Genomic DNA, 22,904 nt, shown 5'->3' with positions numbered 1-22,904 from the left:
CCGTGCAGCAGGCGTCCACAAAGATAAAGGTGAGTACCCATCCTGTGTTCAGTTTATAGTTGTTGGAAAAGACAGTGTCAGTGCATTTTTATCATCTTTTGTGGTGAGGCTGTACAGCACATGACCGCTTCCACGTGCATTCACTGTGCCAGCTAGTTATAATTCGCATGTGCTTGTCGCGTAGAAAAAAAAAAGAAAACAAGTATGCACAGAGGCACTAATTTTCACAATTTGCTCGATCACACTGCCGCTTGCGTCGCTTTTTTGTTTTCCCTCTAAAAACAAAGCAGAGCAAATATGTCCGGTGGATACATGATGTGTTGAAACAGGTGAGCGCAAGACAGGGACAGTGAAAACGACACATAGAGCGCTACTTCCAACTAACATTTAATGCACTACACTCATCACGTGGTAACATCGAGTGCTTCAGAACAAGACTATAAAAAAAATTTATTTTTTTCTTCCTTACGCTTTTTTTTCTCGCTAAAGATTACAGGCGGTAACGTGCCCATGGAAACAGGGCGACAAAGCGAAAAAACCCTTGATACCATACAGAAGTTTTTGACCGAGCTCATGAATGCGTTATCAACGGCAAAAACGGCTGTGTGATAAATGCGACATGAGATGAACATGGGTTTTAACAAAAAGCGGGTCATCCAAATGAAGAAGAAACAATGATGCGGCTGAACAAAGGAGGCTGTAAAAAGGTATTAAAAATGGCCTTGAAAAGGTTAACACTTAAAAAGTGAGAACAACAATAAAAGTTTTGCAAAAACGCAGACTCTTTCTTCGAGAGTGACACAGAGGGCAGCTGATGCACAATTTTCTCGAGCTATGACAGCCTGGTCAAGATCAGCTAAGCTGGTCAGGAAAGGGGGTACAACCGCAAGCTGCACAGTGTAAGGCCATGTTGCCGTCAGACTTTTAAATTGTTGGCGTGTTCACGCAAGCGATCGTTAATACATTGGCCAGTTTGGCCGATGTAAACACATCCACAAGAGAGCGGAATCTTATACACGATGCCGCATTTGCAAGACAAAAACCGCGTGGTGTGCTTCTTGCAGCATGTCAGGCCTTTCACTGTTCACGTTTACACGCTGCACAGGCCTCCAAAGTTGTTGGGGGCGGTAAACACTACACTGACTCCTGCGCACCCTGCAGCCTTCTTAATCCTATGTGACACTTGGTGCACGTATGGGATAACAGCAGTTTTTGTCCCATCTCTGTTTTTTGGAGGCACATCACTGGTTTTCTTGAGTCTGTGCAACAAGGTCTCCGCAAGGTCACACAAAACTCTGGAAAACGTGTGCTCTCGAAGAAAGATTTTGTGTTTTTGCAAAACCCTGTTGACTTTTATTGTTCTTACTTTTTAAGTTTTAACCTTTTAAAGGCCTTTTTTTAATACCTTTTGATGACCTCCGCTGTTAAGCCGTATACTTTGTTTCTTCATTTGTATGACCCATTTTTGTTAAAACCCATGTTCATCTCATGTCACATTTATCACTCAGTCGTTTTTGCCGTTGATAGCACATTCGTAAGCTCGGTCAAAAACTTATGCTTCAGAAGTTTTTCAGAAAGAATATCAGTGCACTGAATGAGATGAAGGTTAGCTGAAGGCTTAATTTATTTTGTGAAGCAGGGAGAGTGAGGGAGCAAATAAAACATTTGACATTAATCTGTGTCTAAGGTGAACTATTTTTGTTGGTTTAGTGTCTCTCTCTGATACTATGTTGTATTTGTATTACAGAATTCAGTGAATGGAAAGCTCAGGAAGAGGCGAATGAGAACTGTTGGTTATTCTTTCACACGGCTCCTAAAAAGCTGGCCAGTGGGGAAACGAGGAGCCACTACTACTCTAATAGATCAGGAGTGGCTAGGCCAAAGGAGGTCATGGTAATCGTCGAGAGAAAAGTCAGGGTACCTGCAAGTCCGCTAAGATATGTCTTTCATTTATTACTGTGACGAAGAAGGAGAACACTCAGAGCCCGGCACCTGAAGATATCACCATAAATGTAAGGTACCAAAGAAAGCATTATGGCCATAAAGCAGAAATTCAGCACTTGAGGATGAGTGACAAAGAAAAGGCCAACGGGGTTAACCACGTAGCAGAGGACCTGGAGCGTGGTGTGCCCATGAAAACCATATTGAATAATATAAGAACATCTGTTGGGGGCATGTAAGCTGAGGCCAGCACATTTGGCAGAACGCATAACTCTGCATAACATCAAACGGCAGTTTCACATTGCTGCTCCTGAACAGTGTCACACCAATGATGCTGTCAGTGTAGATATGTGGGGTGAAAGCAATGTAAGACGAAGGTGAAACACTTGTCTGTCTGTATAAGGCACAAGGTGCAGTGGACCCAACTGGTACTTTTGGTGCAACAGATTTTGCCCTTGCTTTGATGACAGAGCCACAAAAGAGCTGTTAGAAGAATTGGGCACGGGCACTGTGTGTCTTGACTCAACACATGGAACTACAGGGTAACAGTTTGAGCTGACCACTCTTCTAGTGCTAGATGAAGTGGGATAAGGTATACCTATAGCCTATTTCATCTGCAACAGGATGAATGAGGAAAACTTGGCAGCTTTTTCAGGTCTCTTGAGTGTGCCATCAACGAAAATGTGGCTGCTAGGATATTTATGTCTGATGACGCCTCACAATTTTACAAGGCATGGTCGTCAGTTATGGGTGTCCCTCAGCAGAAACTTCTCTGCACCTGGCATGTGGATAGGAATTGGCAGAAGAAGATACATGAGTGTGTAGAAAAACAACTGAGGCCAGATGTGTACCACAACGTGCGACTCCTTTTAGAGTTCCTTGACCAGCAAGAATTTGAAAAGTATCTTCAATCATTCCTTGACACTGAGGAAGAAAAACTGAGGAATTTTCTGAAGTACTTCAAGGACAACTATGCAGTTAGACTCAAGAGCGGGCCTACTGCTTTAGGACGAGGGCAGGTATCAACACCAACATGCACCTTGAGAGCATGCACAGGACGATGAAGCACACATGCTGGAGGGAAAGAAGAATAAGCGTGTTGATAAACTAATTTCTGCACTCATGGACTTGACATATCATTTTTTGATGAAGAGGGCAATCCAGATGATCAAAGGGCAAGAAGTTGAGTGCAGTTGAAAGCTACCACAGATCTGGCACTGAAATGGCAGGTTGTGCCAAATTAAACGAAGACGGCACGTGGACTGTGCCATCTCAGTCTACTAAAGGGCACTCTTATACAGTGACAAAGTCGGGGATGCTGCTTGCTGTCCCTTGAGATGCAATGAATGTGCAGTGTGTGCGCACCTGATACACTTCAAAGTGTGCAAGCACATTCACTGTGTGGTCATTGCTAACACATTGTCAAGCAGTGACAATAACGACTATGAGAGCCCACCTGAAACAGTAACTGCAACGAGTCGGGCATTGCACATAGTAGAACTCGTTGTTGGGCTAGTTTGGTGCATTGCATCAAGGAATTAAACCAGCCGAAAACAGACGAACACAGGAAACGGTGAAGGAGACAGGAAAGCGGCTAGACTACCAACTCTTTTAATCACCAAAGCGAGACTCAAATATATACCATCATGCGGTCACATGGTCATATCACTATCGCTCTTTACATCAACCGAACTAACCATATAGGCATATCACAAAACATGGCATGCTATTACCGTATGTCATCTTCGCATCCTCATTTCCTTCTCGTGATTACAAAAAAGATTGCAGGAAATCTTGTTCTATTCTGCGCAATGCCACAGAGCTATCACTACAACATGCTTCGCCCTTCATCGCAATATGAAAGGCCTCAAGTATTTCACGTGCCATTTTCTCATGACTTCGGCCCAAAATTCTCAAATCATTTCAGTACCGGCTCACATTTGCACTGTTTACAGTGAAGGGCCAGATTTGATCCTGTTCCCATTGCTACAAAAAATGAAAGGGAAAAGAAAAAAACACAAAGGCTTGGCCTGAGCACAGGAGACCGCAAGTAGTTCCCTACACGCACAGAGTTGCGCATGGCCTGAAAAAGGTTGCCAGTCAGGTATGGTGTGCCTGTGGTGTTCTCGGCGCCGAGAAAGCTGAGTGGGTTATGCGCACGTATTGGACGAGAGAAGAAACCACAGTGTGATACGAAACATGGCCAGATCTTTGTGGATTGTGCTGTTGGCGTCATATACGAGATACCACTGACTTGTGGAAAGGTTTATATAGGCCAGACGGGTCGCTGTGTAAACACTAGAGCGTGGGAACATTTCAAATCGTTAGAAAAGGGAACAGGATCAAATCTGGCCCTTCACTGTAAACAGTGCAAATGTGAGTCGGTACTGAATGATTTGAGAATTTTGGGCCGAAGTCATGAGAAAATGGCACGTGAAATACTTGAGGCCTTTCATATTGCGATGAAGGGCGAAGCATGTTGTAGTGATAGCTCTGTGGCATTGCGCAGAATAGAACAAGATTTCCTGCAATCTTTTTTGTAATCACGAGAAGGAAATGAGGATGTGAAGATGACATACGGTAATAGCATGCCATGTTTTGTGATATGCCTATATGGTTAGTTCGGTTGATGTAAAGAGCGATAGTGATATGACCATGTGACCGCATGAGTGTATATATTTGAGTCTCGCTTTGGTGATTAAAAGAGTTGGTAGTCTAGCCGCTTTCCTGTCTCCTTCACCGTTTCCTGTGTTCGTCTGTTTTCGGCTGGTTTAATTCCTTGATGCATTGCACATAGTGCAAAGCATTGCAAAGCTGGAGGCGGCCACAACAGTGCCGAGCCAAAAGTCATGGATCGATCTCAGCCGCGGCGGTCACATTTCGATGGAGGCGAAATGGTAGAAGCCCGTGTACGTACGATGGCAGTGCACGTTAAAGAACACCAGATGGTCTATAGAACACCAGATGGTTTTGGCACGTAAAACCCCAGAAATTATTATTATTATTGCCAATGATGACCACATGCCTCGACAAATATGAAAAGTACTATGTGTTGATGTTGGCACTGGACCGAGGTTTCCACTAAATATAAAATTTAAGTCACTCATATGTCTCATCTGCTCTATCTGACACAACTGCTGCTGTAATTAATAATTGACTGGAATGCAAAGTGTTCGATTGGTGAATGTGCTGACCTGCCCATTTCTCACTTATGATTTCTCATTTCAGATATTGTATTACTGATTGTAGAGGTGTTAAATGACATTGATTTCCCAAAGCTATGGAGGAACCAAACCAGCATTTTAATAAAGCCTTATTGTCAAAGCTTAACCTGGTTGTGTCTTCCTGTGTTGATAATGCATACTTGTGCATGCTGTTTCTGCACTACATTCATTACAGTAATGCAATGCAGTTTCATTTCAAGCCACGAGGACAGTCAGAATCGATTTAGATCTGTTTCTTTCTTTATGAATGCTTAGATTATTATTATTATTATTATTATTATTATTATTATTATTATTATTATTATTATTGCAGCGGTACTTGCACACGTTTTCTGGCTACGACGCGAATCCTTTATTACAGAGGAGAGCTCGATCAACATCGACATCGTCTGCAATGGCGGATTGTTTATTTGCAATTTGCAGCGTTTGCGCGATGTAAATTGTTCTTTCGCTAGTTTCTTGTACGCGGTAATGTTAACATTAACGCTCGCTATCGAGTTTACGGTGTGTCTACTCACACGTGAAGGTGTGGTGCCTTTTTCACCCGTGGATATTCGTACTCGACTCCGCTCGCCCACCATAGCAGGTGAGGTCATTGGTAAGATACACGTTCCGACGCAACTTCCAATTCAACATTGTGCTTTGTATGAGTGTCATGCTCTGCGCTTTCGATAGGTATCGAGCTCTTTGATCGTTAACTTGCGCTAGATGTGGTATCGAGCCAGTCGAGCCCTGAAAAATCATTTCCGATGATCGGGACACGATCGTGAACGTGCATGAACGCGCAGGTACCACACAAAATATTAGCTAAAGCTGTGCAGCAAATTCAGATGTACTAGGTATTGCCACGAACAAACATTGCTTTGCTAATGGGCGTCGATGACTGCACAGCCCCCCCCCCCCTTTTTTTTGTACGTACATGTAAACCGTGATTTCAATTTGACAGCTTTGCTTTGAAGGCGCTTTTAGTGCTATAATGGAAGCGATAGCTTGCTTTTGATGACCTCTGCGCTGTCAGTGCATCAGGACATTGCATTATTGATAAGACAGAATTGTTCACGTCCAACACCCCTCGCAACGTAGAGCTTTTGAAAATTCTTGCGCTACACTTGCTCGTTTTCACGAAAGGGGGTGTTTTTGGAAGAGTTCAAGCACCCTTGACCTAAAGACGCTGATTTCTTCTTATCAGTGCTAGAGTTACTGACTACGCTACCTAAAGGTAGCATATGCAGTAACTAATCAGTGCCTACCAGCAGCGCACCAATTGAGGGTGTGTTCTGTATAACTTCGTGCAAAAAAAAAAAAGAAAAAAAGTCAGAACTAAACGCACAGTAGAACTTGCTACAACTGAGCTGCAAGTCGGGTTGAACTTTCGATTCAAGTGCGAGCTTTCATTCGACTACATTAAACCCTTTCAGACGCGATCTATGAAGAACTGCCTGTAATTCGTCAGTTGCACATTATCTCAAGGAACTCGACGTTGCAACAAAAATATTGTCATGTATGTGCTTTATAGTAACTAATCTTGATTAAACTGCAATTGCATTGAACCTGAAGTCATTCATGTTCTGCTTTTTGCAAAAATAGAATGAAATCTCAGGCTAGAAATACAGTACTAATTTTTCTTTTTTTGGTTATGATCATTTCGAGCAAAGATAAATTATACTTTTTAGGTGACTTGGAAAAAGCGGAACATCAAACATGGTAGTGCCTTCTGCTAATTGACTATATTTAACAGTACACTGCAAAATGAAGTTGAAAACAGATCTATTACACAGGAGGTTCAATTTATCCACTCTTAAATGTATCTTGTTCTTTCTTAGCCACTAGTCAACACGACTAGCAAAAACATGTGATGTAGACAGTTGTATACAAAGCGTCTCAAACAGTTATAGAAAGAATGGTGTGCTAAAAGCTGCAGCAAGACAGAGTACGACTTTGCGAAACTGCAGTCATAAGTGCCGCCGCTTTAGGTTTACAGGTTGATCCATCCACGGCTTGGATGTAGACCATACTTAGAAACTAACTCGGATGATACCATTGTCACATGGTGCACTGCTGATCGCAATTAAGCCCAATCAGGGTCAAATTTCTCAACAGTGATTGACTCGTTTCTGCAACTTGCATACAGTAAATAATCACAGTAGAGAAATTCTACCCAGTCAGGTCCCATCGTGATCAAAATTGACAGTATGACACCCATAATACATATTTGTCTGGGAGGCCAACTTTTGGATATACAGGTCTTACTAGAAAAGAAAAACTAGATACATTGTTCGATAGCAGCCTATTAACATGTTGGCTCACGCACTTTTTCAAGCACATTCAAGACGTGGCATGAAACTCTTGCTAAACTCTTCTCACTCAGTTTGTACCAATCAGCTTATTTGCCATGTTATATACAAACAGATGCGGTAACCTATAGTGCACACTATGGGCTCACTTTCTTGAGCTAAATTTTCGTGACGTACAGCCTGACACTTAGAAACACCATGTGGCTCTCTTGTTTGCAGTTCATCCGCCTTGGTGCAGTTGGCCTGCCTTGCAAACTCATAAACGGCATTGTGTGTTGCTGCCATGTCTTCCGTTACTTTCTCTCAGTAGCATGAACGAACTATCCGCACCCGTTTTGTCTGCACTACAACGGAGATGCCTCAACTTCAGCCTATGTTAACCCCCACTGCCTTTCAAGGAACTATGTCAACAATGCCAGCACTATGTGCTGCTGGGCCTCATAACATAAGCTTGCTCAGTGGCACAAACTGTCCATATACTTTTGCCCCACAATGCAACTGTGCCATTCTCAGTGGTCCGTATTGGGAAGCACTCCAGATCTACAAACACTATGATGTGCTGTTGGCTGCTAGAAAATGACTCGTTTATAACAGCGGAGTTTTGCACAACACAGAAAGGGTTATGAATGTAAAAATGGCCATCCACTCCCATTTGTTGCACAAAGCTACGATAAAATTCATATGGATTTCTCATAAAGAACAGCATTTTAGTTGGCGAAAAATTTGACATGGTCCACAGTTTGAACTCGAGAACGACTTTTTTTCGGGGTGGTCACTCTACCATTTAAGCTAACCAGTATGCTAGTAATCAAAGTGCGAGGGCAAATTCAGTTTGAAGCGCATGAACACTGAATATGACAAATGAGTTCTGTGGAAAGCACAGTAGGTATAAGTAGCTTATAACCAGCTGCAAGTAATGTTTTTTCTTTCAAGTTTGATTTTCATAAATGGATATTAACGCAGAATCTTCTGCTAAAAGCTGCTGCACGTTTCCACAGGACCCATTTGCCACATTCTGTGTGCTTTGACTTTTCAACTAATTGGCCCTTACACTGCCCATTGCTAGCCTACTGGCTATCTCAGTTGTAGAGAAACAGCCCTGGAAAGGTGTTGGTTCCAGGCTTGAGCCCAGGAACAGTACGAATTTTTTGTCTTCCTTTCTGAGAAATCAGTATGGATTTCCTGGTAGCCTTGTACAAAACAGGTGGATGGCCATTTTTCAATTCAAAATAACTTGTTCTCTACACAGATGATGTATGCGAACACAACTGTGATGCCTTGAATCATGTCTGGACGAGCTGGGCTTGGAGCATGTAGCCAAATGTGATGGTAGGAGCTCCAAGTGAATGTTCTCAAATGTTCATTGTTCCAGTGCTCCCAGAACGAGGAAAAAGCTGGGACACAGCACTGTGTGCCTTGGCTTCTTTCCTCGCACTGTGACATAATGAAGTAGTACCAACTAGCCCAGTTCATTGCGCTCTAAAATGTGTTTAGCTACTTGTGATGCCGTTCAGACCAATCTGCTTGGCACATTCACAGGTAGCAATAGAACAGAGGGCTGCCGAGATAGCAAAGCCATAAATGCAAGGCCTGCGCGTGCACATCTGAGCTTGCAGAGATAGTGTCCTGCATAGGTCACTTGCTTGATGAATGTGCAATAAATGCAATTTTTTGGGCAATAAAGGTGTGATGACATATGCAATTTCTACATTTATTTGCTGCAATACAGAAACGTTCTCGATTTGTTCGAGTAGTGATTAGCATTTATGAAAGATAATTAATGCAAGGTCATGCTATATGTATTACTTTCAATTGAAAGACCCTGTGGCACAATCTTAATAATACAAAAGTCATATACAGCCAGCAGAGTCAACATGTGCCGTACAACTCCTCTCAAGTTTCAAGGAGGCTATCTGGGTAACAGTTGGGAGCATTCGCAACCAGCCGGACAACACATGGGTGGCCCTGAAAAGGGCCGTTTCATGGCAGGCAGCATTTGCCAAGTTTCAGTAAGGTTGAAAGTCGGGTGAATTGGTGACAGAGCATCTGAACATGTAAAGCAGCGCACAGAAAAAAAGACACAAGAGGAGTAATATGATTCAACAGGACAACTGTTGCACTTGCCACTAGTTTATTCTTTTAAAAAATATGTATATAGTACATACCCACAAGTGCACCACATGCAACAATGACTTTTGCTCATAACGGTGCTTAAAAAAAATTTGAATGTTGTGCACTTGTGCATATGTGTATTACCCCCTCCTTTTTTTCCCTTCAAAATAAGCTAATTGCAAGTGCAGTGGTTGGCCTGTTCAATTGTATTCCTCCTTTCATGTCTTGTTTTTGTGTGCTGCTTTACACATTAAGATGATCTAAAGCAGTCTTGGTTCATGTTGGGAAGGTAGTCGAAGGAATTTGCTGCACTCGCAGGACTTCGTGGCCTTTTGTGTTGCAGTGGCTGCGCTTCAGCAGCCTGTAGCAGATACCCAGCTCGCTGTGTCCATGTGACTTCACTCCAGGTCCGAAGTCACGGGCAAGAGAACTGACGATTTTGGCCAGCTGATCGATCCCTTGGCCTCTGTGCACATGGTACCCATCAATTGCTAAGAGCGCACGTCGTGGCTCTTTCGAGGAATTGAGAAACCGATGCTGTAGGAACAAAAAAAATTAGTGCAATTAGGAAAAATGTGATGCATTGAGACAAGAAAGAACTTGCAGATCAACTGAAGTCACTAAACAAAAAGAAAGGGAAGTGAACAACATGGGACCACAGCCTACAGTTTCATAAGATAATGGAAAAATTTGGCAACATAACGTGTTGCTAGTATGCTGCAATGTGAAAATTTTTCACTGCTAGATGGGGCTCAGCCGGAACTTTTGAAATCAATACACGCTCCTTTGAATGTTTGCATTGCCCCTGTATATGTGGCTTGCACCAATATCACAGCTTGAAATTACATAGCCATCCACCCCGTGTGTCGGAACGGAACTAAAACCAAAAACAAAAACGAAAAGATATTTTTGGCCGGAACGAAAATAACAAACGTTATCTATTATTTCGTTCCAGAGTGAAACCGAAATATTTATCAGTTTTCAGTTCCCGGGAAAACTTGGTGACCTGGAACAACCGAGGTCACGCAACGTGAGCAATAATACATATGTCAGGGTATAGTGTTAGCGCTTATCTCATGCAAGAATTCCAAAGTAAAGATGTTCAAATTTTATGAAAAATGAAAAGAGTGGCAACCAGACCTGTTTATATTAATGCAAGTGGACTTTCGTGTGCCAGTCACACTAGTGTGGAGAGGGCATTCTCGGTGCTGAAGTTTATTTTATCAGAACAGCGGTCTTGCACCCTCGATGATGGGCTGCTTCTGAGAAAATGCTCACTCCCTTGACACAAAACATAGAACCTGCTCAGAAAATTCGTAATTCACTTTTGAGAAATTTAAATACAGTAACTTGGAAGGGTGCTAGTTTTGGGGTTTTGTGTGGCTGGCCCAGAAGCCCCTCAGGGACGAGACCAAGACAGACCAGCAACCATCTTTACTCTGCCGAGCCTCGGCCGCAACTGCCCGCTGCCAGTGGCTGCTGAGTGCGAGCTGCGAGCGCACCATCGCTCATCATTCTCTTCTTCTACGGCCAGCACGCTCGCAGCCACCGCTTCTATTCGCCGCGAGATCGGGCTACAGGTGGCAGCACCGTCGCCGCGCAAGTGTGGATAGGCGGTTGTCTGCGCGTACACAGACGCACACAACAGCGCTTCGTTGTGAGCGATCTCACCCGATTTCCGGCAAACAAAATGCGTTGACTGCAGCTTTCTGGTAATATGTGCGCTCTTCATTCCCGAATTAATGCACGAAGCGCGCCGAACGTTACTATCACTTGTGAGAGAAGCGCATTCTGTCAACGAACGGGCTGCTCGCCTTTGGCAACAGTCGACGTTTTTGCAATGGATGTCGTTTTCTTGCTTTATTTGTACATGTTTAGCTTGTGTTCCAGCTACTACGCACTGATGTAGCGCGACTGAATTAAGTATTTACTTCTTGTTCATCTGTATATCCCCAACAAAAAGAAAGCCCGTATTCCTTCACGATGAGTTCAAATAGTAGTTTGTGCCCTGCGTGCTCAAATATTCATCGGCATTTCTTATTCAGTTCTCCATGAAATGTAGGACAGTTGATAGGTTTACTCAGAAAAGCTACGTGGCTGACAGCGCTTTAGCGCTACGGAGACGTTTAACACGCACACGCTTGTTTTTATTCCAGTAACGGTACGCAAAGGTAACTGTACAGCACAGAACTTTATTCGATTGATTACTTGTATGACAGTAATGGAATAAAGACCCGGTTATTTCACGGGACTAAAGTACGTTTTTTCATGCGAATAATGTCCGCTGTCGTCCGTCAATCTATAAGAACGCAACACAAACGCTCAAGATAATGTGAAGAAAAAAAAGATGCGGCTTCGCGTGAAATTACTACGACATGAATCTAAAGTACGCCGTTTGGATTAATTTTGACCATCAGGCTCTTTAACGCGTACCTTAATTTAAGTACACGGGTGTTTTTGTATAAATGTCGCCACAAGTTAAAATTGCGCAAGGCAACTGAGTTTTGTGGTTTCCGCGTCACTACATTTTCTGTTCTTTTTAGGGGACAAATTAAGTACCAAAGTATCAGACGTGACTTGACAGAAATATTTCTCTGTAGTGGGACCAGGACAGTACACAACTAAAACTCGTCGCGTAACCTATAAACGACAGTGCCGAAGTTACACACCTAACCACAACGCGCAATTGCATGAGAGCCTTTTTTTACCACCGAGCGGCTAAAAGGCTATATTCACATGAGATTTAATACTTCTCATCTTTAGGGAAACGCCAAGTGCACTAGGCAATGCGCTTGGGCCACGGAGCGGCACCTACACTGATATGACTTTCGTGAACGGAGGATACGACGACCACACACAGCACTCTCGACAAGTGCACTCACTGATCTTATTACAGTACATATACAGCCGGTAAAGGCCAAATGCTTCTTTACATCGTGTTAGGTATCCGTGCGAGCGGTTAAAGTAGCACTAACGCAACGGAACAAACCGCCTTTTGAGCACCTGCATGACGTACGCGCGCATGCAAACACAACGTGGCTAGCAGACGACGCATGGAGCAATCCACACTAGGCGCGGTTCAGCCAGAAGCCGCCAGGCGGCGACTCCGCTCGATCTCGCGGCCAATACTGCCCCCTCCCCTCCAGTGAAACTGGGGAGGAGGGCGCAGTAGCCGCTATCCTTGGCCACAGCGGACAGCACGTGGCGTGCACGACCACACGTCGGCACGGTTCGTCCACCACGTAACCAAGGTCCCGGTGTTGTCCATGGCAACTGGGGGCTCCGGGGCACCGCATCCATTTTCGGGTTAGCAGTCGTCGTGGCAGCCGCCTTGCTGCCACCGTTTGTGGTTGCCTGCTCTTTCCTGTTGCTGACCTCTGGTTCTTCCTTCCTATAAGTGTATAGAAGCGTATAGACAAGTATAAAAGCGGCGGCTGCAAGCGCGTCGTCCGTAGAAGAAGAAAACGAACGATGGCACGCTCGCAGCTCGCAGTTGTGGCCGAGACTCGGCAGAGTAAAGATGGTTGCTGGTTTGTCTTGGTCTCCTCCCTGACGGGTTTCTGGGCCAGCCACAGCCACGACACCCCACATAGCTCGCGCTAGTCTGTAGCAATTCGTCGTACAGTTACTTGCACTCCTCTGAAGAATGCGGGAAGAACGTGTTTTACCCGTCCCACGTTCCTAAGAGGAGCGCAAGTTTACCACAAATCCTATGTTTTTATCGTTACTTTACCTTCAAATTTTCGCATAAAAATAAGAACAGTTACAAAACATTATTTTTTTAGTTCCGGAACAGAAACGGAACTTTTTTCGGTGGAACGAAACTAAAACCGAAACGAAAAACATTTCGTTCCGACACCCTGCATCCACCATTGCGATGAATCACTACTGAAAGCTGACCAACCACCACTGAATCTATAGTGACAGTACTAGAATATGTACCGTACTTACTCGAACCTAGGCCGCTCTCGATTGTAGGCCGACACTCGAAATTCGCAAGGCCAGAAAAGAAAAAACTTAATCATGGTACTCGAATCTAAGCCAACCCCCCACTTTCGCGCATTGTTTTTTATAAAAAAACATCAGCTTAGATTCGAGTAAATACGGCACATACATTTCAGATTCAATTAATGGTTGCCTGCACATTTGTATAATGCCCCAACTGCTTTGACACTAACGCAAGGAAGCAGCAGCCAACGAAAATAAATATGAATATTTCAGCCTGCCATACATGGAGAACACGTGCAAGCATCCAATGTTCATATGTGAAAGACAACAGTGTTAGAGGAGAGAGCCTGGTGCGGATAATAGAATTTTGACACAGCAAGCCTGTGATGTACACTTCACTACATAGTCAAAAGTCTGATAAAAACTTGTCAGATGGGGAAGGTACCAGATTAACATATTAGAACGCGCCTCAAATTTTTTAAAAGTACATAAAATTGATGCTTCGGGACCACTATGGCCCCATTGCTCACACTAAAAAAAGCATCAGTGGGGCGCCTATGTATAGCCTATGTGCCACAGCGTGCAGGTAGGGCAAATTACCAAATGTACAGCTAGTTCCACATTTTTCCGATTTCATAAAGATTCCATGAGCAAACATGAAGATTACTACTTTGTAGCAGATAGAGTGTATTCAGATAACATCGGTGCATGTCTGTGGACCCCTTTAATTTTGCTGAAAAAAAAAATATTTTGCTGTACGAGTCCCTAGGGCCACGAAACCAATGTTAGTTTTGCGGAAAAAAAAAATTTGCCTAGGTCAAAAAAATTTGGATGGAAGTCTTCACTCAGCAGAACTGCTTTTCGCGACTTTCCCGAAAATACGATTTTAACGAGACCCTACAAAGAAATTATTGCAGCTGCGAGTCAATTTTTCTTGGCTTACTGTGAGTAACGTGCATTTATAAAATGTTATGTTGCAGTTCTGTTGCCCATAACTTATGCAAAAGAAATTGCAAATACGGCACCCATTGCTCAATAATGCTCTAATTTCAGATTTTTTCACTCCGCGTCTATAATACTCGAAATTTCCCAAATTTTCCAGAGATTTGCCACGCATTAGGTTAACCATTGTGCTAAGTATGATTGCCGAGGATGATGTCAGACGCAAACCATAAATGCATATGGTAAGAAACGTCTCTAAAAATAAAATACTTCGAAATTCAGTTTAAAAAAAAGGCCATCTTCAATTTTCTTTAAACTCCCCAGAATTAAAGCCAAGCATGTGCTCTAACTTAATCTCTAAAAACATGTTGCATTATTTTTGTTAGATAGGAGTTACAAAGCCACCAAAGTGTCCAAATTGACGTCAAGTTCACACACAACCACTTAAAGGGGTGGTGCCATCAAATTTGTGGCTTGTGCATTCTTTGTTGCAAACATTTCTTATTGATCTAGGAAGCATGAGACACACTCCCAAATTCATGTATTCTCTCGAAACTATTTCACATCGCCTTATTTGTATGAACGACTTTCGGTTTCGGTTTCTGGGCGACAAGTTGGACACCGACATCACCGTGTAGGAAGCTAGAACAAGTGCACCCACAAAGTTGTGACACATGCAGTGCTGCATTGTCTGCTCTCGCACACAGATGCAAGCAACCGTCCGGACGCCTTCAAAACTTGCTAAAATCCTCCATCATCCGCAGATGGTCGGCGAGCTTTCAACAATGACTGGTAAAACCCGTTTTGTCTACGTAACCCAACAGCAGCACCACATTAGTGAAAAGATGTTGCGTGGAGTTTTGCACAAAACTCTTCACAGAATGGTACTGCACTGTTAAACGGAACGTCTCAAACAAAGGTGAAAACCACCTAACGTTATGGAAATTGCAAGCAGTATTGAATCCATTGCAAGAGACTCTTGTCTGCTGAGACAGTCATTTCATAACAACTGACCTACCTTCATTTTAGAGACTAAAAACATGAATTCACTTCACAAGTGCAACCAGTACTTGCTGGAAGCAATCCACACTAACCAGCTGCTGAACTCACTGAATATTGGCATGACTCTGCTGCTCACTACCCGAGGCCAGCAAATGCTGCAATGACATTGCTGTGCCTATAGTCGGGTACAACTTTAAAAAGACAGGAGAGGCCCCGCCCAGATGACCGAAGCGCAGCAGCCAATTGCCTCCGCGACTAAAGAAATAGTCCCGCTAGGCATGTTAGGCATGTTCTCCGTCGGCGGGGTCACCGGCCGTCCGGCTCATGACGTCACCTGAAGTGCGCGCCTATTGGTGGAGGCTCGTATGCATCCGCCTTTGAGGGGAAAATGCCGCTGCCTTCTAAAGTTGTACCCGACTATACCTAATGAAAGCTGTGATGTTGAGAGGGTTCTTTCAGCTGAGGTACAGAGTCGTCCACTTCCACCTTGAACACCGCACCGTGCGGCCAGCACACCGCGGAGCGCCTCTCTTGGTTGCTTGGGTAACTAGCGCGTATGCGCAGTGACAGCTCTAGGCGGAGCCTTCGCCGCGTCGTCTGCTAAAGCGCGGCAGCTCTGCCGAATTGTACTTGCTTTGCGGTGAAGCTAACTTCGCTCTTGCTATGCGCATGCAAATCCAGCATCCGGCACGGTTCAGAAGAAGCGAAGCGACTGCACCTTGTTCCGTCTAGCTTTTGCTGCTAGTGTTTTCTTTCATTTCTGGATGCGATCTCACAACCAATAAACCTCGGTCCGTGCATGAGTAAACTTTCACAGCCGCGCTTGAACTCCTACAACTAAGCAACTCAGCTCCTTTGAGCCCAGTAGCCAGAATGTTCCCGCTGCTCACGCAAATGTTTTTGATCAGCTTCAAAGCTAGGCGCCGCAAAATTGGCGATAAATGCATGGTAAGGTCTGACATAACAGCTTTAAATGTGCGAAAGTTTGGATTGTTACTCGCCTGAAAACAAAAGGATGTGAGCAATTTGCCAATTTCAGAGAAGTTACATTACATTCAGGTGTTATCAGCACTGCTGCCTTCATGCGCTAGCGAATTTAACTCGCCAATACGCCGCCCTAATTTGCTACTCATTTGCAACCATGCTTATTCGTACCATTCATGCAGAAAAATGAAGAAGCATTCTAATAGAGTTTTCAGCTGAACTCATATCACGCGATCAGTTCACCAAAGAAGCGCCGCTGACAAATGATTACTTCTGTAAGCAGGCGCTGAATAATGCTTGACTCCCTTTTTATCGCTAGGTGACCCAAAGCACCACGTATCGCTTTATATATTTCTTGGCTCAAAACTTTAGCACGAAGCAGAAAGTTTTCCGTGAGCCTTCAATTCACAGCGCAAACTTATATTTTTTTATTGTCGACTTTGTGTCGCCAAACTTTCAGCTGATGAAAACAACCGTGTGAGTAGCGGGAATATTCTAACTGTACGGCACAAAGCATCTGAGAAGCTTAGTTGCGGGAGTGCCAGCCCGGCTTGGCGATCTTACTCGTGCACGGGCCAAGGTTTATTACTTTTAAGATCGCATGCAGAAAAAGAAAACAGTAGGTAAAAAAGCAGTGCGGAACGAGGCGCAGTCGCTGCGCTTCTCGATTTCCATGAGATTAAGTTACCTTCATCGAAGAGCAAGCGCGATTGGGCGGAGCCGCTGCGCTTTAGCAGACGACGCGGCGAAGGCACCACCTACAGTTGTCACTGCGCTTGCGTGCCCCAGCCGCCCGCGAGAGACGCTCCGCGGAGCGTTGGCTGCACGGTGCGGTGCTCAAGGTGGAAGTGGATGCCTCGGTACATCCAAAGGTGAGACAGCTCTCGAATGAAGACCAACATGCTGCACATGCAAATGGCAATGTACGTTAACAAGGACGCGTAAAAAATCGGTGATCAGCTTTTTGTGAATTAAATGTGTCTTTTCCTAGATGTTATCAAGGCTCTTTACTGTCCTTTTGACTTATCAATTTGTGTAAATGTATTTCATGGAGCATTTCTAAACTAAACCCCCCCCAAAAACATGCAGTTCAATGATGGTTCCACGAAAAATGTGATTTCTCTCAAATTACCAGCTTGAAAAATAGCACCCAATTTTTACCCTCTAATTTGAAAAAATATAAAGCACAAAAACAAACCACCGTAGTTATGCAATTTGTGTTAGAATGCTTTGGCTTCCTGTGCGACACAATTTGTACAAACCTCACCACCAGACAGGCATAGATGAGACTCTGGCTAAGAACATGTGCAAGGTTGTAACCAAGCTGATCACTGCGCATCATAGCAACAATAAGGCCATCGTCATCACCATGACCAAAAAATAATGAGCCACCGATCAAGACAACAAATGTGTGTGTGTGTACCTTTCATCACATTTACCACCAATCATAACAAGAAACGAGTTCATACATTTGTTCATATTTGTGTGTTATGTGCTAGACAGCTTCACTGGTAACCTGCCTTCACAAAATGTAATGGCTCGAAATTTTTATCACAATTTTATGCACCAATTCAGTCATACACACAACACATTGTAAACAGTGGTAGTTTAGCACAATAGCAATAATACGCCAGCAAACGAGCAAGGCCTTATCTATAAGAAAGCAACATTGTGCTTATAAAGCCCCTGTTGCTGTGGTTCGTGTTTGTGCACTCAGCATGTATATGCACTGCGCATAAGCACCACGGCTTGACACAGGTTGCCAGTTCCCTTAGTCACAGTGACGGCAAAGCCGCCTCTCAGCAATCACTCCTTTTGCCTTGAATAAAGTGGGGATGCCTAATAATATAGATTGTAATATCAAGCACGAATTATGGTGCATGTAAAGAACAGAAGACTGTACAGCAATCCGAATGGCTCCTTTGCACAGTATGAAGGCCTGTCCACCAGGCTGCACAACAAACCGGTTTTTGCAACATTGAAACACATTTTAAAAATGCAAATCCTGTTGAAACTGCAAGTGTGCTAGATTCTATCACTATAATTTACGGTCCTTCCATTTCCACTAGGATATGATAGCACGTTCTAGCCAGTTAGTTCTCTGTGTTTCTAACTTAGAATTATTATGTTTAAGCTGTTGCATTAACGTAGACAGAACTTTCAATGGCAAACGTGTAAGGCATATTGGGAAACACCCAATGGCTCTCTATTGATGAATAAAAGGCTTTTACAGGGCTCTAAAATTGCCAAAGCTCCGAACGAGTGTGACTATTGGTGTTGAATCCTTCGTCTGAGGCAAGCTTTGAGATTGGGCTAGTTGCTAATCCATCTTCAACAAAAAGGGTAAGAGTGGACAACAGACAAAGAAGGGAACAAAGACAACCGTTCCCTTTGTCTATTGTACACTGCTGCACTGTTTGTTGACGATGAACTTCGTTTGAGATTTCTAGTCTCACTGATATAAGTCGTATCAAAGTTCATGCGTGGAATTTTGTAGATTACCCCTGGTAACTTTTATTGCTCCAAGAGGTCTTTAACATGTGTGAGCTGTCATGTTACCTAGTTTTTTGGCATCTGGGAAATTCTCACACAATTAGTGTAAAAAAATCTTGCAAGTGACTCACTTATTCCCTGCACCATGGGATGCCCACATACTTTTGCTGTTCCCGTTTGTCCTCCCAAAGAATCAAAGCGCTCTTTCGACAAATAGTTTCCAGGAGGTTACCCACAAAATGCGTGAACTGTGACACATCCTACATTAGTGGAACGAAAAGTTCAAACAAACAACAAAACACCATAAAAAGTGCCTTGAGAAAGGCAAGACATGCTCAAACACTGGTGGATAATTATTCATTACTAACCAAGCGATTAATTTGGACACCACTGCTCTAATCGCAATGAAGAAAATCTTTATACATCTGATCTCAAATGTGGTATGTGTGCAACTTACTTTAGCTGTACATGTGTTGACCTACCCAGGATATACACCAGCACCCACTGGCACCTAGGCCATAAATAATCACCCTCTTCGCATTCTTTATTGTGAACAGGGGGCCCATAGTGGTTCTGAAACGTTAATTTTAATTGTTGCCTTTTCAAAAGGTACCTCACATACATGAACCCATTTCGTCGACAGGTTTTCATTCGTCCACTGAAACAGATCGAGATAGCAGTGACTTGTGGGCTTTCATTTATTCAAGGGTAACAAAAGTTACCTAACAACGTCATAGTGAGTTGGTTGTCACTGAGAAGATGCGGACACTGGCGGTTTTCTGAATTTGGTATCACTACATACTGATGTTTCAGTCAAACATTTCTTTTCCCATGCCTTGAAAACACTCTCTTACTCTATTAGTGGCCTTCGGTGAGAAAGGCTAGGATGCTTGTGTCACTACCACTGCCATTGTTGATGAACCATTCCACGGACATTGGAATGGTTTATCAAAATTGTCTCTAACATACGAGCCAGCTCATGTGACGGCACATGCAAGCCATGTATTCTCAAATGCCTCTACTAAAAATGGCACCACGTTGCCTCACTCCGCTAAACCTAAATACTGAAAAGCATCCTCACTGTCCATGTATGTCACCGTCTTAAAGAAAGGGCATTAAATTTCAAGGCCTTGTTTTCCACTGTGTATAATGGCCACATGCAAGATCACTAAAAGGTGTGCACGTAAAAGGTGTGCACGTGCTTAACGTGCATTGTCACCTTCATTTCGGTATTTTCCCTGTATCTCAACATCGTGTGAACGCCTTGTCAATAACAACAGTCAGGTATTTCAGATGAACGCATATACACGGGAGAAAATTGCTAGGAGCACTTACAACTAAGTTTTAAAATTCGTTAGAATGCGGTGCGGACGGTACGCATCTACATACCGCTTTAATCGGGTCTGTTGGCAGTGCAGGTTTACCGTGCAGCAATACGGATATGCCATATCGTCGTGGTCGGCATGTCAGTATTTTAACCCGCAAGACCTCTACCGCATCACTTTACCGCAAGCAATGAGCAACTAGCGCGGCTAAAAAGTTCTTAAAAAAAAGCTGCGTGCCGACCACGACGGTACGGCATTTCCCTCAGCGGCGCGCACCAGTATGTCAGCGTAAACTTACCTCGGCGTTCAAGATTCGAACACACGGCAGGCGTTTCAGCGTAGCCGTCAGCTTGCGGTTCAGCAAGCGCGTTTTCTTGATCTGGCGCTCCGCATCGGCGTCTTCAGAGCTGCAGCAACGTGGCAGCACTTTGAAGACGTATACACCACGGGGGCCACATCGTGCTGCAGTTGCAGAACTAACTTCTAAAATATAAAGAAAATACAACCTTCAGTGACTGATGGCAAGCATCTCACAATTTCAGAATACGTACCCCTATATTGTCGCATATATCTTGAGGGTCCGCGTTGGCACTGCAAACGTCGTTACCACCAACGTACAAAACGACAGTCTACGCGCTGAAAGTGCATCGCAGAGACGGCCTCAGCCATTCGCACAGCGTCAAAACCACCAAAACTAAATGTGCAGGTCTCGACGGATGTTTTCAAGTGAAGGCGACTCCTGCACATGAATTTAACCTGGCTGTCGTCTATCACCACACCGCGCAAAGAAGGCATAACTCAAACAAGGCCGGCGACTGCGGTGAGGGTACCGAGTAGAACATAGGCAAGTAAAGGCTGGGGACAAGGCCGAGGAATCGTCGGATCTTTCCCTAGCTACAACAGTACCTGTCTAGGGGCAGGGAGTACCTCCCTATGGGAACGTCAGATCCGGTTTCGCGCCAAACCGGGAGAGCCCCGACTCCGGGGATACGCTTTCGCGCCGTGAAAGGAGGCGTGCAGTTATTTCATGCCGCCGCGGGGCGGCGCGCACGTCAGTACCGAGATCTGTCGAGAACACCCGCCGACCGCCGGCGCCGCACGTTTCGTCGCTTGCACGTGTTCTCGCAACGTCTGCGGTGTGCCGATTTGAACTTGTTCGGTATCGGTACGCACCGATGTGACCATGCCACAGTGATGTGTAAACAGCAAAGACACTGCTTTGCACCTGGATGCATTGTAAGAGTGTGTCAAAATAAATGGCTTGCTTGTACAAATAGACCTTTGTTTTCGATGCGCAAGTCATAAATGTTAGGGGTGTGCGAACATTCTTGTTTCGAATTCGAATCGAATAATACCTAACCGAATAATTCAATTCGATTTTCGAATAGATAGTATTCGAAGTTTCGAATAATTAGACAGGACGAATATCTAAAACGCGACAAAGGTGGCTAGGGTGGAGTGGATAAAACTAACGCTAACATCGGTACAGTAGGCCTTTCGTTAAAACTTTCACCGATATCCTGGTACAAAAGCGAGCGCATGTTTATTTCAAAGGTGATCATGTAATTTGCACACGTAAAAAAAAAAAAAAAACACGAGGAAACTGTCAAGCTCTTCACAACTTCGTTTCTGAAACGAAGGCATGGGTCGACTTTCCTTGCCTAGTTCGGTCGCGTATGCCGCAGGCGATGTAATACATTCCGACTTCGGCCCGCGATACCCTCGGTGATTGGATTTATATATGAAAATTTGTTCCCGCTGTGCAGTCGTCACTGCCGCACCGCACCACTCGTTCAAGAACTCCCATAGCTCCGGCGCGTAGTTGAAACACTGCTGTGAACCAGCGCCCGAAGATTGTTGGGCCCCGAGTATGCACCGAGATAAAGCGCGACCACAGATGTCACATGTCACCGCCCCGTTATAAAGGGGACGCTCATAGCATCCATCCATCCATCGTCTGCTACTCTGCGACCATTTTGGACGAATTGTATAGCGCAAACGGGGTACTTGGACAGACAGAGAAAACGAGGACAGGCGCTAACTTCCACTGACCGGTTTTGCATTATTTCATGCTTTTGTTTGCTTTGTTTTGTTTGTTATTGATTGCGCAGCGCCTACCTTAAAGGGACCGACAACTGCCCAGAATATGAAATGAGTTGGCTCAACTGATGTAAAGATTGTCCGTTGCACTGACTCAAACCAACCCTGTTTTTTTCGTGAGAGATGGATTTATATTTTTATTTCTTAATTGAAAGTCGCGAGAAATGACCTGTGGCGCCTCTGGCGGCAAAAACATGAATGATCCGATGAAGACGGCCACGTGACCGTTGAATGCTGTACGCGGTCGACTATTTTTTTGTAAGTATTGAAATATTGTTCGTTTCTTGATATTAAAAGGTATTACTCCATAATAATGTACACATAGGCCTGCGTTAGTAGTATGCATTAAAGTGGCGCTGCCTTCGCGTGACGTAATGATCCCATGCTCGTCAGCGCGTCTTGAGCAACTTTTCAGCGTGCTCATGCAACCGTGCACGCTGTTTCCAGGTCGCTAAGATTTTGGAGCGACATAGTTTTGCTACCTACACTTCGTCTCAGAAATGACGCGCGCTGCTACTCGGTGCGGCCGTGCATATGCA

General features: G+C 44.2%; 1 protein-coding gene and 1 long non-coding RNA gene across 2 annotated transcripts; one reads left to right on the top strand and one right to left on the bottom strand.

Annotated features, from left to right (window-relative positions):
* The first annotated feature begins 5,687 nt into the window (after positions 1-5,687).
* On the top strand, positions 5,688-9,161 carry LOC125757314 (uncharacterized). Its single transcript, XR_007415234.1, has 2 exons — positions 5,688-5,751; positions 7,679-9,161. It is a non-coding gene; the product is annotated as an uncharacterized LOC125757314 (long non-coding RNA).
* A 598-nt stretch (positions 9,162-9,759) lies between these two features.
* On the bottom strand, positions 9,760-21,139 carry LOC125757313 (uncharacterized). Its single transcript, XM_049412777.1, has 3 exons — positions 20,817-21,139; positions 20,564-20,748; positions 9,760-10,108 (listed from the first exon to the last, which is right to left on the bottom strand). The coding sequence occupies exons 1-3, from the start codon at positions 20,830-20,832 to the stop codon at positions 9,848-9,850; spliced, it is 462 nt and encodes a 153-aa protein (XP_049268734.1). The 5' UTR covers positions 20,833-21,139; the 3' UTR covers positions 9,760-9,847.
* Between the last annotated feature and the right edge of the window lie 1,765 nt (positions 21,140-22,904).

This window comes from Rhipicephalus sanguineus, chromosome 2, assembly GCF_013339695.2.
Source record: "Rhipicephalus sanguineus isolate Rsan-2018 chromosome 2, BIME_Rsan_1.4, whole genome shotgun sequence".
Taxonomy (NCBI): domain Eukaryota; kingdom Metazoa; phylum Arthropoda; class Arachnida; order Ixodida; family Ixodidae; genus Rhipicephalus; species Rhipicephalus sanguineus.
Note: the sequence above shows the minus strand (reverse complement) of the source record. Positions and strands in the feature narration are given on the sequence as shown.